The sequence below is a fragment of the Lissotriton vulgaris genome, chromosome 5 (genome assembly GCF_964263255.1).
Source record: "Lissotriton vulgaris chromosome 5, aLisVul1.2, whole genome shotgun sequence".
Taxonomy (NCBI): domain Eukaryota; kingdom Metazoa; phylum Chordata; class Amphibia; order Caudata; family Salamandridae; genus Lissotriton; species Lissotriton vulgaris.
In genome coordinates this window covers 346773378-346787584 of record NC_141693.1, presented here as the reverse complement: position 1 = coordinate 346787584, position 14207 = coordinate 346773378, and the positions used below count along the sequence as shown (strand labels likewise).

General features: G+C 43.7%; 1 protein-coding gene across 2 annotated transcripts in view; it reads right to left on the bottom strand.

Annotated features, from left to right (window-relative positions):
• USP48 (ubiquitin specific peptidase 48) overlaps positions 1–14207 on the bottom strand; it is a 776411-nt gene that overhangs the window by 164399 nt on the left and 597805 nt on the right. For both annotated transcript variants that reach the window (XM_086921588.1, XM_086921587.1), the window contains exon 21: positions 3810–3916. In XM_086921588.1, coding sequence (XP_086777714.1) covers positions 3810–3916 — 107 coding nt within the window. The remainder of the gene's footprint in view (positions 1–3809; positions 3917–14207) is intronic.

Genomic DNA, 14207 nt, shown 5'->3' with positions numbered 1-14207 from the left:
AGACCTTGAACACAGTGCTGTCATGGTCAGGAGAAAGGCAAAGGTGGGACACACCTGGTGTTGGTCAGTCCAGCTGAACTTTAAAACATTTTTTAAGGGGTATCTGTTACATCACCTTGTCGAGGCAAATTGGTTGCCAAAACATAACAGCTGGATAAAAGGACAACAGAAGTTGTTTCCTGATATCAGAGTCTTAGAATAGACAGGCTGAAAGGAAGCATAGAAATGAGTGAAAGTCAGAGTCCCAGTCGTGCACGGCTGAAATCGATTGCAGAAAAAATTATCTAACACCGAATTAGCTACTATGCAAATTGACAGCTAGGGGAGTAATCACCATTTTCCATGTGACTTGAAAAACTTCTTTGAAGAAAAACAACTTGCAAACATGCGAGTCCAACACTACATGGATCCTCCTGCAGCACACAATGCACAGGGGCAAAGGCTTCGCTTCAAATAGTTTTTCCTCTCAGAGTGTAGGGAACTAAGACAGAATATGCTGTGCATGGTGAAGTGACACAAAATGTGGGAAAGATGTTGGATGATTTCTTCTTTCCGGGAAGGGCACATGTGTATCTGCAGTAGTACAAGCTGATTACAGGATAACATTTTCTGAGAGTTGCAGGTGTCGTCAAAGATAGACATGCTCTGCATCTACTGTAAAACATTAAATCCCTTAAGTGGTGGCTAGCGAGAGAATGGCGCGGATGTCTCAAAAAGATTTCTCAAAATTGTTTGTCCAACTATAGTCTATTGGCGGGCTTGCATGCCCACACAGTAGTGTTAGGTGAATGTGTTTGATGTTGACCAGGTAGTAGACTTATATATGACTAAAATGAAAATATTGCCGAAGAAGGCCACAGCAGTTGTATTCATTCAAGTGGAATGTGTGTTAGGCATTATGTGTAATCTATACTTAGCCTTAGAAAAGCTCATTTGCATACATCTAACAATCCCTTTGGCGATACAACCTAGGAACGGCTTGCTTGTATAAGGTTTTGCAAAGGCAACTAAGAGTTACTTGGTCCTACATATGGATTTAGTTCTGGCAATGCAGTACATCAGTGCTTCCTTGAAATCAAGTGTGTGCAAAACTCTTTTAGGCAAAGTCTCAGAGTATGAAAAAAATAAACAACACAGCTGCCTGGTTTACGAAAGCCAGGTATCCAGCAAGTGAACACAACAACTTAGTGCTAATGATTATAAACGTACAGGCCAGTTTGGTTCACTGAAACTGCAAAGCCTATGTGCTTATTGTACGAGTTACTCACCTTCTGTAACGATGTATCTGGTAGAGACATTGTCTAGCCGCAGATTCCTTAACTTAGAATATCCCCAGTCGTCAGACTGGATACGGAATTGTTTTTGCAGCAGCAGCACCTCTGCAGGCTGAGGGACGGCGCCACACGACCCCGCCTTGACGTCGTCCACATACGTGACATCAGCAAGGTCATATAAGTCCCTCCCGGCGCGCTGACTTCAATTTTCTTCTGAGAAACTTTTCCGCGGCCAACCAGCCACCAACAAAAACTGTGAAAGTATGGGAACAGTGTGCGAAGGATGAAAAATCCGTGAATAAAGGAGGAGGATGGTGTAAGACACCAACATAAAAGACAGAATTAGATACTGCCTACATATAAGTGAAAAAGCTGTGAGAAAGAGCCCTGCAAGCGACGCGAAGACCCTTCCCCAAGTGCAACAAGGGAAGAATATCTCAACAGACAGAAATAGACTGTCTTTACCATGTAGAACTGTGCCGTCCAGCAAGAACGGAGCACAGAAAGAACAGTCGCTGCAGGAAGGTATGAAAAGACTGGCACTTCCCCTATAGTAATGGAGGTCTGAAACAGAGCTCAACAGATCCCCAAAGAAGACGACTATAGAGGAGACAAGAATTCTGAGTCAATAGAGAAGGCGGGAGGGAGGGAAGGCAGCAGGAGAAGAAAAGAAGATGAATCTCCTGATGAAGGTGAATCAGAAGGCACCATTTTACAGGAAAGAACCCCCTTGGAAGAAGTCAGCTGTATATGGCAATTCTCAAAGGGGTGCAACAATGTGAGCACCTGTGAGCGGGGGGGGGGGGCGGTTTGGGTCCGCAACAGAATAACAGATAATGCCAAGCACTTGAGCCGTCAACAGAGTGCGGACAATGGGGGAGGCTGGGGCGAAACAGCCGGACACCAAGCGAATTAGACATCCCCCAAAAATGCCAGAATGGTGCTACATCATACCTGTATAAGTATGAGAGGCAGAAAACTGCACCAGCCATATACCAGAACAAAAGAGAGAGAGAGGAAGAAGGACCACTCTCAGCTCAATGGCGCACTATGTGGACACCAACCACATCCGGCGCCGAATCCACGACAAGCTCCGCTTCCGAAGAAGGAGGTGACGTCGGAGCGGAGGAGGCAAGCCTCCGGCGCCGCACTGGCGCTGACTCAGCCTCAACTACAACAGGCTCCAACTCTGAAGAAAGAAGAATAGTCGGAGAGGCGAGTTTGCAGTTCCGTAACGCCGCCAGCCCCGGCTCCGGATAGGCGGCCGCCTGCCCAGAAGGCAGAGGTGTGCTATAAGCAAGGCATCGAGCACCAGAAACCACCTGTGACGCCACAGGGAGCCCCATGGGACTATGACGACACCATATGGATCGTAGAGGGGGACCCAGCTGGGCCGCGCCCTCACGACACCATATCTCCGACGTCCCGGGAGGGCAAGGGCTCATTTGGGAATGGGGGCGAAACCCACCGGCAAGTCCGTCGGGGACCCCGTAAGTAGCGGAGGCCCGAGGACACCCCATGGACAGGAGAGGACCCAAGAGAAGCCTACAGAGCCGCGGCATAGGCTTCCATTTGGGCCAGAGTTGCCCCTGTGCCCGGATAGGGCAGATAGAGGGGGGGCGACTGTTGGAGACGCATGTCCGGATGGTTCTGGGAACCAGTGCCCCAGACAACAGATGAAAGTGAAGTCGAGGTGCTCGGGGACATGCGCCGCGACTTACCAATAAGGGGCGAACTCCGTCCACGTGCCCCAGAGTGCGATTGACGGCGCAACCGGAAACCAGAGGGGCCTGCCGGCGATGAAGAGGCCCGGGGACGAGACAACTCCGACGGGGACAGGTGAGCCGAAAGAAGCTTCATCCGGTGCTCCTGACGGGACTTTGGCTTAGGGTGTTGGCAGGCGTCGCGGTCTGTTGAGTCGTGGTGTTTGCCCAGATACCACATACAGATAAGATATGGGTCCAGCGCGGACATTTGCAGCGAATAGGATATACAAGTTTTAATGCCCGAAGGCATCCACACTGTTCCAGACGCGAAGCATCAAAAGGGGCCTGAAAACAGACCAGAGGAACCGCTTACTCCGGATCCGCGTTGCACGCGGAAAAGAAGGAAACTGACGTTGGCACGCCGGGAGGGACTTATATGACCTTGCTGATGTCACGTACGTGGTTGACCTCAGGGCGGGGTCGTGTGGCTCCATCCCCCAGTGCGCAGAGGAGCTGCTGCTGCAAAAAAAAATTCCGGATTCAGTCTGACGCCTAGGGATATTCTAAGTTAAGGAATCTGTGGCTAGATGTCTCTATCACATTAATTGCTTAACTGAGCTCAGCAAGATCACTACAGCTGCAAGCTATGCTCTATTTTAATGAAAAGTAACATGATCAGCAAGATTGTTTCTAATTGTAATTTTATATTGCCTTACATTCCTTTTGCCACACATCACATACATCAAGACATACACTATACAGCACAATATTAGTTATGTAGTGAGGAAAAATTAACAGATGAGGACAAAAAAAGCAAGAGAAATGGTACCTTTTGATTTTCGACCACTTTATGGATGTAAATGGTGGCCTGGGCATACTCGCGCATGTCCCTCTGTTGCTGACAAAGCAAACCTTCCCGGCACTCTGGACACAGCTCTGAAAAAGTAAGTGAAGAAAGCACTAGTTTCAGAATGTTCTCAAGAATTCCTAAATGTGGTTAAAATACAAGCCAACGACTTGTGAACTGAAATGCACTGACAGACATTTAACTGGTGAAAATCTGTTTTGCCCATGGTTGGATAACACATAGCACAGATGTAAAATATGATTTCTTTGTAAATAATTGGGTTTAGAATGAGTGGACATTGCCATAGTAGGAGAAGAGGGTTGTGCAGTTTGAGCAAGAATGACCAGAAATATAAAATCAAAGTACATTCTTCTAGAAGTTTACACTACATCAATTGTGTCTATATTGTTCCCAGAGTCACGGTCCTGAAGAGAAAAAGCACCCCACAAGTGTTTGGTGACATAAAACAGATTACGGACTAGGAACCCCCAATTTATGTCAGTTGAGTTACTCACTTAATCTTACCCTTAGCACTATTTCATTGCCAATGTACAGGAACACATTACCAAACACAGAATAATGGGATAAAAATACCAATCAGTCAGGTCCATGAATCTGGAAAATAATATTTGCTGGGCTGACTGCATGATTCAAAATCCACTTTGAGCTTGCACAAGGAGTGCTTTGTGTATCTCATACATGTATTTTTAGCCTACCCAGCAGCCCTGCACATTTTAGAAAAAGTGGTCACACCAGCATACAGTAACGTATGTGGTCTATATTCCAAATCGCCTTGGAGGCTAGTGGGCAAGAAGGGAATGAGGAGCAGTACAATGATGTTCTGTCATTGTCTGTTCATGGTGGTTGATAATTTGAAAGAGGATGGTTCAGTTGTCAAGGTCTATCTTGTGGGTGTCAGTAATACTGCCATTATAACAGAAATAACCTCATGAATTCTTCTGAACTGACTGCCTTTCTTGTGTGGAGTATGAATGGCCAAGGTTCAGAAAGAAGGTGCAGTTTAACTTTTTTTCTTTAGCTTTTCTAGGACATATTTGACCTGTTTGCGAAGTAGAGTTATGCCATGAAAAGCAGTGTTCAGTACTAGGGGTTGTAATTATGGATGAAAGGTGAGTATTATACAATAGGAATGGTTTCAGAAGACTAGTGCAGCTTTTGTTATTGCTGATATATCCATTTGGTCAATACTTGTCTTTAGACTAGTATTTGCAATGTTTTGTTCTTCCTCTTGGAACATTTGTTGTGCTATATTCTTCATAGCGATACATCTTGTCCCATGACATGTATTTATGTCTTACAGGTGGGTGCAACCTGGTTGGTCTAAATCATTTTATGTGCAAGACTCATTCTTCAATGACCTCAAACGTCATGTTCTGTTTATCTGGAGACAGAACCATTGTAGAAAAACAACTATTAAAGGAGGGTCAAGGGGAATATATTTATAGACCATCCGAGTTCAAAAACCCCTATTCGAACTACAAAGAACAAAAAGAACTAGAAGGTCTGAAAGAAGAAGAAGCTAAGTCCTAACGGTCCTCAATGAAAGCTACGCACTGATATTGCACTGGACCAGACCCGAATGGTCGATAGGCACTAAGTGTACAATAGAAATCCTATCAGCCCACCCTCTTGGCGGAGCCTCGTCATATAGGACATCTAGAACCAAGTTGGTGCATCCATGCCCAGATGAATTGGCTAGATAACACGCTGTTATGGTTCACAGGATGGAAGTGTCCACGCCACTGGCGGTACTGGTACAGTGCAGTGCAGTGAAAAAAGTGAGTGAGTGATATTAAAATGATGGTCAAGGCAAAAGAAAAAGTCCCTTTATTGTTATTCACCTGGACGTCATATTAAAAAGGGTGCAAAACAGTGTGACAAAATCACTGTCTACTTTGCTGTGTGGTTGATTAGGCCAACATGTTTCTGCCATCAGGTGAAACTACACCGGCATTCTTCAGGGCCACTAGTATAAAAATTGCTACTGCAAAGATACACTCTATTGATAGTGCAAAAAGTGAAGTATCAGACCAAAATAAGTCTGTCAACAAAAAATGTGGTCAATAGGACCATCCTACCGTACCCTTTTGAACCATGTGCTGATAGAGGATGCAGTTCCTGCAAACAAAGAGAGAAAAAATACTATTTGTTGTTCTCTAAACATGACAGACTTCCAGAAAAACTGGAAGAGACTATCATATCATGCAATGAAGACCAAACAAGACTTAGCTAGGCCAGTCCAATCTATGACGGCCGGTTGATTATTAACTAGTTGCACAAAGGGTAAACCACAGAGAGTTCTGAATACAATTTAGAAAGATAAACAGACTTACCCAGCAATGTGTGGGAGTCAAGCCTCACCTCACCTGGCAACGGCTCGGAGAATGAGGCCCCGCTCTATGCACAAAGAAAATGTATAAACATACAGATAGACTGTCAGAAAACTGATCAGTATCCTCAATCATTAGTATGTATTCACAGTTGAGCATGCAAACAGCTGGTTGTAAGTTGCCCACAATGATCACAGTACCATGGAGAAAACAGGGTTAGGTATAGCATCAAGTGTTGAGTTGTGTAGGTAACAAGGAAAATGGAGTGTTCATGGCAATACTCCCCTCATAATATTGATAAGCAGTTTCAAACAAAGGGCTGTCTAGATATTCTGTTTGAAATGTAGTATAGTATTCACTGAAATGAGTGATGGCTCAGTTGGCTATATGCTGCAGCCCATTCTTCAGGGATAGTATACCCTGAAACTTAACTAGTAAAAAGGATCAGTATAAAACATTGACCCCTCTAAGTAAGTGTCTACAGGTCAAAGCACCAAACCGGCCGAGCAAACAACTCTATTCTATCTAAACAGACAGAGGAAAAGCGAAAATGGGCTGGCATGTGGCAGACAACGTCAAAACAACTCACCTCTCCGTCGGTACCTCTCGGCAAGATCCAAAGCCGAAAGGGAGGCAACGAGGCGCGTTTAAATACCCCCTTGATTGGTGGAGATTGCGTTCATTCGGCTCAGCTGGTAGGCCGATGCCGGTCTTCCTATGCGAGAATCATCGTCAATGCGCATGCGCGCCGTTGAGCCACTCGTGATAGCAATGTGGTTCGAAACCGGAGCATGCGCAGAGCGGGGATGTGAGCGTTCCTCGTAAGAGCGCCTGCGTGTTGTTTGATGTATGTCCGTTTACCCCTGTTCCATGCGCGTTCTAGGCTAGTCTTTCAGTCCAGAGTCGGTGCTAAGGAAAATAAACAAAAATGATGAACAGATATTCCTACAGTATAATGAGCTATCGTGTGGCTATTAACTGCACATGTGATGGTACAGACAGGAGCAGGTCGGCGCTGGCGAGAATAAACACATATGGTGAATGGATATTCATATAATTTAATAAACTCGCGGTTGCCTGCTAATTTGATGGTACAGGCAAAAAAACGGGGCACTGCAGGATCAGTTAACCACATGATCCATAAAATGTTAAAGATGTATTGCAATTTCGACGTAGAGATGTGGAAGGGAGCATGTCTTGGTCGCTATTATATGCAAAAGGCCATATTGGTGTGGGGCCCTACAGGAATGGCTGATCATGTAGGTAGAACTTAGACATATGTACAGACCACACTGGTGTACAGTGTAAAATATGTACTGCTGGAACAGGCTATCTATTGGACTCAAGGAAGATGGGACCATCTCGTGTGTGTGTTGTATCTACCAAAGTCCATTCTAGGGGTAAGACTGGCACGGAGAGATGTTGTGTAAAACGGGCTATGTATTACACAGTTTACATAGGGGGTCCCAGATGGTATTACAAACAGCGAGCCGTACAGTAATGGCACAGGTTCAAGCGAGTGGACAATACATTATAGTCAGTGCCCTACAGGGTAAATGAGCTGTTCATATGGACACCCATGGGATATTGTCATTCAACCCTGTCACATCAGTTTTTAATTTGAAAATCCAACGTTGTTCCATGATGAACAGAAACCGTGAGACATCTGTAATGTGTGTAGGGATGAAAGGTTGTTCCAAGACCACCCACCTCAACTCATCTGCTTTGTGTTTCTTAGCTAGAAAGTGATTCGTTAGGCAGGTAGACTGTTTATTGCAACGTATCGTGCTCTTGTGTTCACTAATACGTAATTTGACTTTTCTGGTGGTGTGTCCAATGTATGCTAGACCACAAGGGCATGTGATCATATAGATCAATTTCTCAGAGTTGCAATTCGTGTGGTTGATCAGTCTCCATTGTCTGGATGTACCGATGTCGATAGAAAGGGTCTTCTGGGTCTGCCCCCAGACCCAGATGAGTTGAGGTGGGTGGTCTTGGAACAACCTTTCATCCCTACACACATTACAGATGTCTCATGGTTTCTGTTCATCAAGGAACAACGTTGGATTTTCAAATTAAAAACTGATGTGACAGGGTTGAATGACAATATCCCATGGGTGTCCATATGAACAGCTCATTTACCCTGTAGGGCACTGACTATAATGTATTGTCCACTCACTTGAACCTGTGCCATTACTGTACGGCTCGCTGTTTGTAATACCATCTGGGACCCCCTATGTAAACTGTGTAATACATAGCCCGTTTTACACAACATCTCTCCGTGCCAGTCTTACCCCTAGAATGGACTTTGGTAGATACAACACACACACGAGATGGTCCCATCTTCCTTGAGTCCAATACATAGCCTGTTCCTGCAGTACATATTTTACACTGTACACCAGTGTGGTCTGTACATATGTCTAAGTTCTACCTACATGATCAGCCATTCCTGTAGGGCCCCACACCAATATGGCCTTTTGCATATAATAGCGACCAAGACATGCTCCCTTCCACATCTCTACGTCGAAATTGCAATACATCTTTAACATTTTATGGATCATGTGGTTAACTGATCCTGCAGTGCCCCGTTTTTTTGCCTGTACCATCAAATTAGCAGGCAACCGCGAGTTTATTAAATTATATGAATATCCATTCACCATATGTGTTTATTCTCGCCAGCACCAACGTGCTCCTGTCTGTACCATCACATGTGCAGTTAATAGCCACACGATAGCTCATTATACTGTAGGAATATCTGTTCATCATTTTTGTTTATTTTCCTTAGCGCCGACTCTGGACTGAAACACTAGCCTAGAACGCGCATGGAACAGGGGTAAACGGACATACATCAAACAACACGCAGGCGCTCTTACGAGGATCGCTCACATCCCCGCTCTGCGCATGCTCCGGTTTCGAACCACATTGCTATCACGAGTGGCTCACCGGCGCGCATGCGCATTGACGATGATTCTCGCATAGGAGGACCGGCATCGGCCTACCAGCTGAGCCGAATGAACGCAACCTCCACCAATCAAGGGGGTATTTAAACGCGCCTCTCACCTCTCCTCGTTGCCTCCCTTTCGGCTTTGGATCTTGCCGAGAGGTACCGACGGAGAGGTGAGTTGTTTTGACGTTGTCTGCCACATGCCAGCCCATTTTCGCTTTTCCTCTGTCTGTTTAGATAGAATAGAGTTGTTTGCTCGGCCGGTTTGGTGCTTTGACCTGTAGACACTTACTTAGAGGGGTCAATGTTTTATACTGATCCTTTTTACTAGTTAAGTTTCAGGGTAGACTATCCCTGAAGAATGGGCTGCAGCATATAGCCAACTGAGCCATCACTCATTTCAGTGAATACTATACTACATTTCAAACAGAATTTCTAGACAGCCCTTTGGTTGAAACTGCTTATCAATATTATGAGGGGAGTATTGCCATGAACACTCCATTTTCCTTGTTACCTACACAACTCAACACTTGATGCTATACCTAACCCTGTTTTCTCCATGGTACTGTGATCATTGTGGGCAACTTACAACCAGCTGTTTGCATGCACAACTGTGAATACATACTAATGATTGAGGATACTGATCAGTTTTCTGACAGTCTATCTGTATGTGTATACATTTTCTTTGTGCATAGAGCGGGCCTCATTCTCCGAGCCGTTGCCGGGTGAGGTGAGGCTTGACTCCCACACATTGCTGGGTAAGTCTGTTTATCTTTCTAAATTGTATTAAGAACTCTCTGTGGTTTACCCTTTGTGCAACCAGTTAATAATCAACCGGCAGTCATAGATTGGACTGGCCTAGCTAAGTCTTGTTTGGTCTTCATTGCATGATATGATAGTCTCTTCCAGTTTTTCTGGAAGTCTGTCATGTTTAGAGAACAACAAATAGTATTTTTTCTCTTTGTCTTTGTTTGCAGGAACTGCATCCTCTATCAGCACATGGTTCAAGAGGGTACGGTAGGATGGTCCTATTGACCACATTTTTTGTTGACAGACTTATTTTGGTCTGATACTTCACTTTTTGCACTATCAATAGAGTGTATCTTTGCAGTAGCAATTTTTATACTAGTGGCCCTGAAGAATGCCGGTGTAGTTTCACCTGATGGCAGAAACATGTTGGCCTAATCAACCACACAGCAAAGTAGACAGTGATTTTGTCACACTGTTTTGCACCCTTTTTAATATGACGTCCAGGTGAATAACAATAAAGGGACTTTTTCTTTTGCCTTGACCGTCATTTTAATATCACTCACTCACTTTTTTCACTGCACTGCACTGTACCAGTACCGCCAGTGGCGTGACACTTCCATCCTGTGAACCATAACAGCGTGTTATCTAGCCAATTCATCTGGGCATGGATGCACCAACTTGGTTCTAGATGTCCTACATGACGAGGCTCCGCCAAGAGGGTGGGCTGATAGGATTTCTATTGTACACTTAGTGCCTATCGACCATTCAGGTCTGGTCCAGTGCAATATCAGTGCGTAGCTTTCATTGAGGACCGTGAGGACTTAGCTTCTTCTTCTTTCAGACCTTCTAGTTCTTTTTGTTCTTTGTAGACAGAACCATTGTAACCTTGGATTTAATAACTATTTTGATACGGTCATCAAAATAATAGACAGCTTTTAGGACACCCCTTTAGGACACACAAGAGATCATGAGGTGCAGGCTGATAGCCCTCAATATGTAGATTAAATGTGAAAATTGTCATGTTTCATCAGAAGTTGGCATGTGCAGGTGGTTGCTTGCAGAATGTGTACTGCATTTTATCTACCAAGAAACTAATTTCTTTATTCTAGTAAAATGGATTATTTGGGGGTGGATGACTACCCACTCCGATAATAATCACAACCGCCATTAAGGTGAACATTAACAGTCATTAAATTAACCTGAGCGCAACCAGTTGGTAGCTTTAGCGCAGAGCAGACAGACAATGTGTAAAGTATTTATGCAGCACCAAAACCGCCAGTTAAGAAAAAAATCCCAAACCGAACTAGAATACGTCCACTTCATCACGCCTCCTCTAAAGTCACTGACAGCAGGCCTGGTCTTTTTCTTCTGATCAACAGGTCCAAACAGTGTCTACCAAGGGGGGTGCCTGGAGGTGCTGAATTTATAACTGGCACCACCTAGTGGTTGGAAAATACTCCTCAGCATGCCCTAAACAATCGGAAAAAAGTTCTTAGGAGTAATCCTACCCACTTTTGAAGCTGTTCCCGTTTGCCTTATTGCAACCAGATCTGCCATGCTATGCGTCAGGGGATTTTCAAGGTAGCAAACGTCCGGGCACATTAAACGTCGCCTCTGAGGGTTGGGGGAGAACGTGGGGAGTGTACTATGGTAATTCTAGTCTTCTCCCACATCTAAAGTCTAGTTTGGAGTGGGTAATGGATCCACAACAAACCCAGAGACAGACGTCAGGTACGACAAAAGTAGGGTCTTTCAGCAACCATAATGTGGGTACACAAAACTTGCCTTATCATCCTGTTCTCTCCCTTTTAAATGTGCCCAAATTGTTACATGTAGCTCAACAGTCCAGTCAAGAATGATATTTTATATGTTACTGTCAAAAAGAGGGACAAAACCCCTATCCTGCATACGCTGCTGAAATCAGAGAAGTCATCTCTGCCCACCCAGGCCAGCCTATTGTCTGTCTTGAGAGGCATTTCACACTTTTATTTTACACCTTTCAAGACAAATCACTAGCTGGGAGAAGCTAGAGAACTAATGCAAATTAGCCTCAATGAATGTCAGGCATGGGAAAGTAACTTACTAAAAGTTAAGCTTCCCTAATATTTATCAAAGATACTACTTCACCATTGAATTGGATTCAGTGGTAGCTCAACAGACATATCAAGCAGGATTAGACACTGTTGTCAAAACGAGGCTCATAGCCCCTAACTGGAAAATTCTGCTGAACTCAGAGTTGTCAGATCTGCCCATTCAAGCCACCTTTTTGTAGGTATACCTATTCAAGGCTGGATAACTAATGTAAACGAACTAACTTCCAAGAACTTCAGGCAGAGAAATGCTAACTCTCCAAAAGATATTTTTTTCTTAACATTTATTAAAAATACTAATTGGAGGTTTAATAAATATTAAAAACAGTTGTTCAATTATCTTTCTAGCTTGTCACATTCCTGAAATACAGTATTATAACTTTAATCTGCAGTGTGGTTTTGCACATAGAAAATAGACTTATGGCCTTGTCACTGTAGACTCATGGCAACATTAACTTTCTGCATGTCCCACTTTTAACTACTATTCAGGCTACCTTGTGCGGTGCAAGGCTTCCATAAGAGTTCCCTACTAATATTTAAAAGGGAGGTTTTACCGGTCAAAAGGGTTTATTTTGACAGGTTGTGGTGCATGTTTTGCACTGTTACTGTTAGAATACAGGGGTAGGCTATGTTTGCACTGCCATTAGAGTGATGGCAAAATGGATGCTGCAGCCCATTAGCGGCATTTAACTCATTTAATTCAGGAACCTGGGTATCTTGTGTACGATATAATTGGTATGTATAGGCAAATGTAATATCCCCTTTAGAAGTAAGCCAATTTGATCATGTTTAAAGGAGGCACAGTAGCACTTTACTAGTGGATAGCAGTGGTAAAGTGCGACACCAGCAAAATCATAGGGCAAAAATATAGGGGGACATATCCGCAAAATTGTCATTTCTTACACTTAATCTGCTTCTATCTCAGTATTTTCTTTTACAGTAGGCTTTTCTATGATTTCACTATATGTTCTTGGTTAGCAGAGGTAGTTAAAGAAACATTAAAAAGTTTTCTTCTTAAGGGAATCTTATTAAGTAGTCTTTCTAGACACCTTCCTGGTCTCATCAGTCTTCACAATAGAATTATATTAGTCTTGCACACCCTCTTTCTCTCCTTTGAGTGGGCATCCTTGTATAAAACTAAGAAAATAACTTGTCACCTCCGAGTCGAATGAAAACTGCTTCACTGTATTTTTCTCTTTCAAACACCTCAGTAGTAGTGGGCTTAAAATGTTTTGAGTTCTTTTTCGAAGATCATCTGTTTAGGATTTTGTAACCAAATCCTTTTGGGTTACAAAAAATGTAATGAGCTCATTCTGATCTTTGGTATCATCTCTGACAGTCAACATTCTACGTTTTTCAATAAATTCAGCAAATTAGGTTTCTGCAGATGGTGGAGCAGACAAACTATTAGAAGGCCAAATGTTCCATCAATTTCAGTGTGGTGCAAGTCAAATCTTTGCAAGTTGCGGAGTTCTTCATGACTGATCTGCTACTTCCCAAAGACCGGTTGGTTGTGTCTGAGAATTTGTTTTTATAAATGATGCCTAAGCAGGAGACTTGGTAGGGCTGCCCTGCTCTGGGGCTGTGGTGTCTCTGGAGTTGTGAATAACAATGGGATTGAATTAAGGCTTTCACGGTCTAATAACCTTCCCTTCTTGAATCAATGAGGGAGTCAAGTTTTGACAAGTTCAATCTTAATATTCTTTGCTACCTTCATCAGTATAGAGTTCAGACCTGGCACGTAGCTCCGGGGCCCATAATCTTGATATGTCAGCTGAAAGGGCATACACAAACCAGTACTTTTATTGTCTGAGGGTCTCAGATGTACATTTCTCACAAACCTCACAGTGTGAGCTTTGTCCCGGTCTTACATATGCATGTCTGAAGAAGTATTCACATAGCACAAACTGGGTTGCTATGGCTGCTCTTCCGGCACATGCTGTTCAGCTATGTAAATGGAGCTCTTAACTGCCCCGCCTGAGGCCTTTTCTTTGGGGATTTAGACCCTTCAGTGGCTACTGGGTAGTGTTCAGTATAGGTGCTGCCATTTATTACTTCTTCCCCAAACCACCAATACTATTGCGCTTCAACTGGACAATCAAGTTAATCTGTTTAAACACTGTAAAAGGCAATTGAAACTGAGCAAACAACGCTTACTCTAAAAGGTGGTAGGGATTACAAAATCACATATAGCATTATACTGTATATACACAATTCAAAATCAGTGCTTTATATTTCAATATTT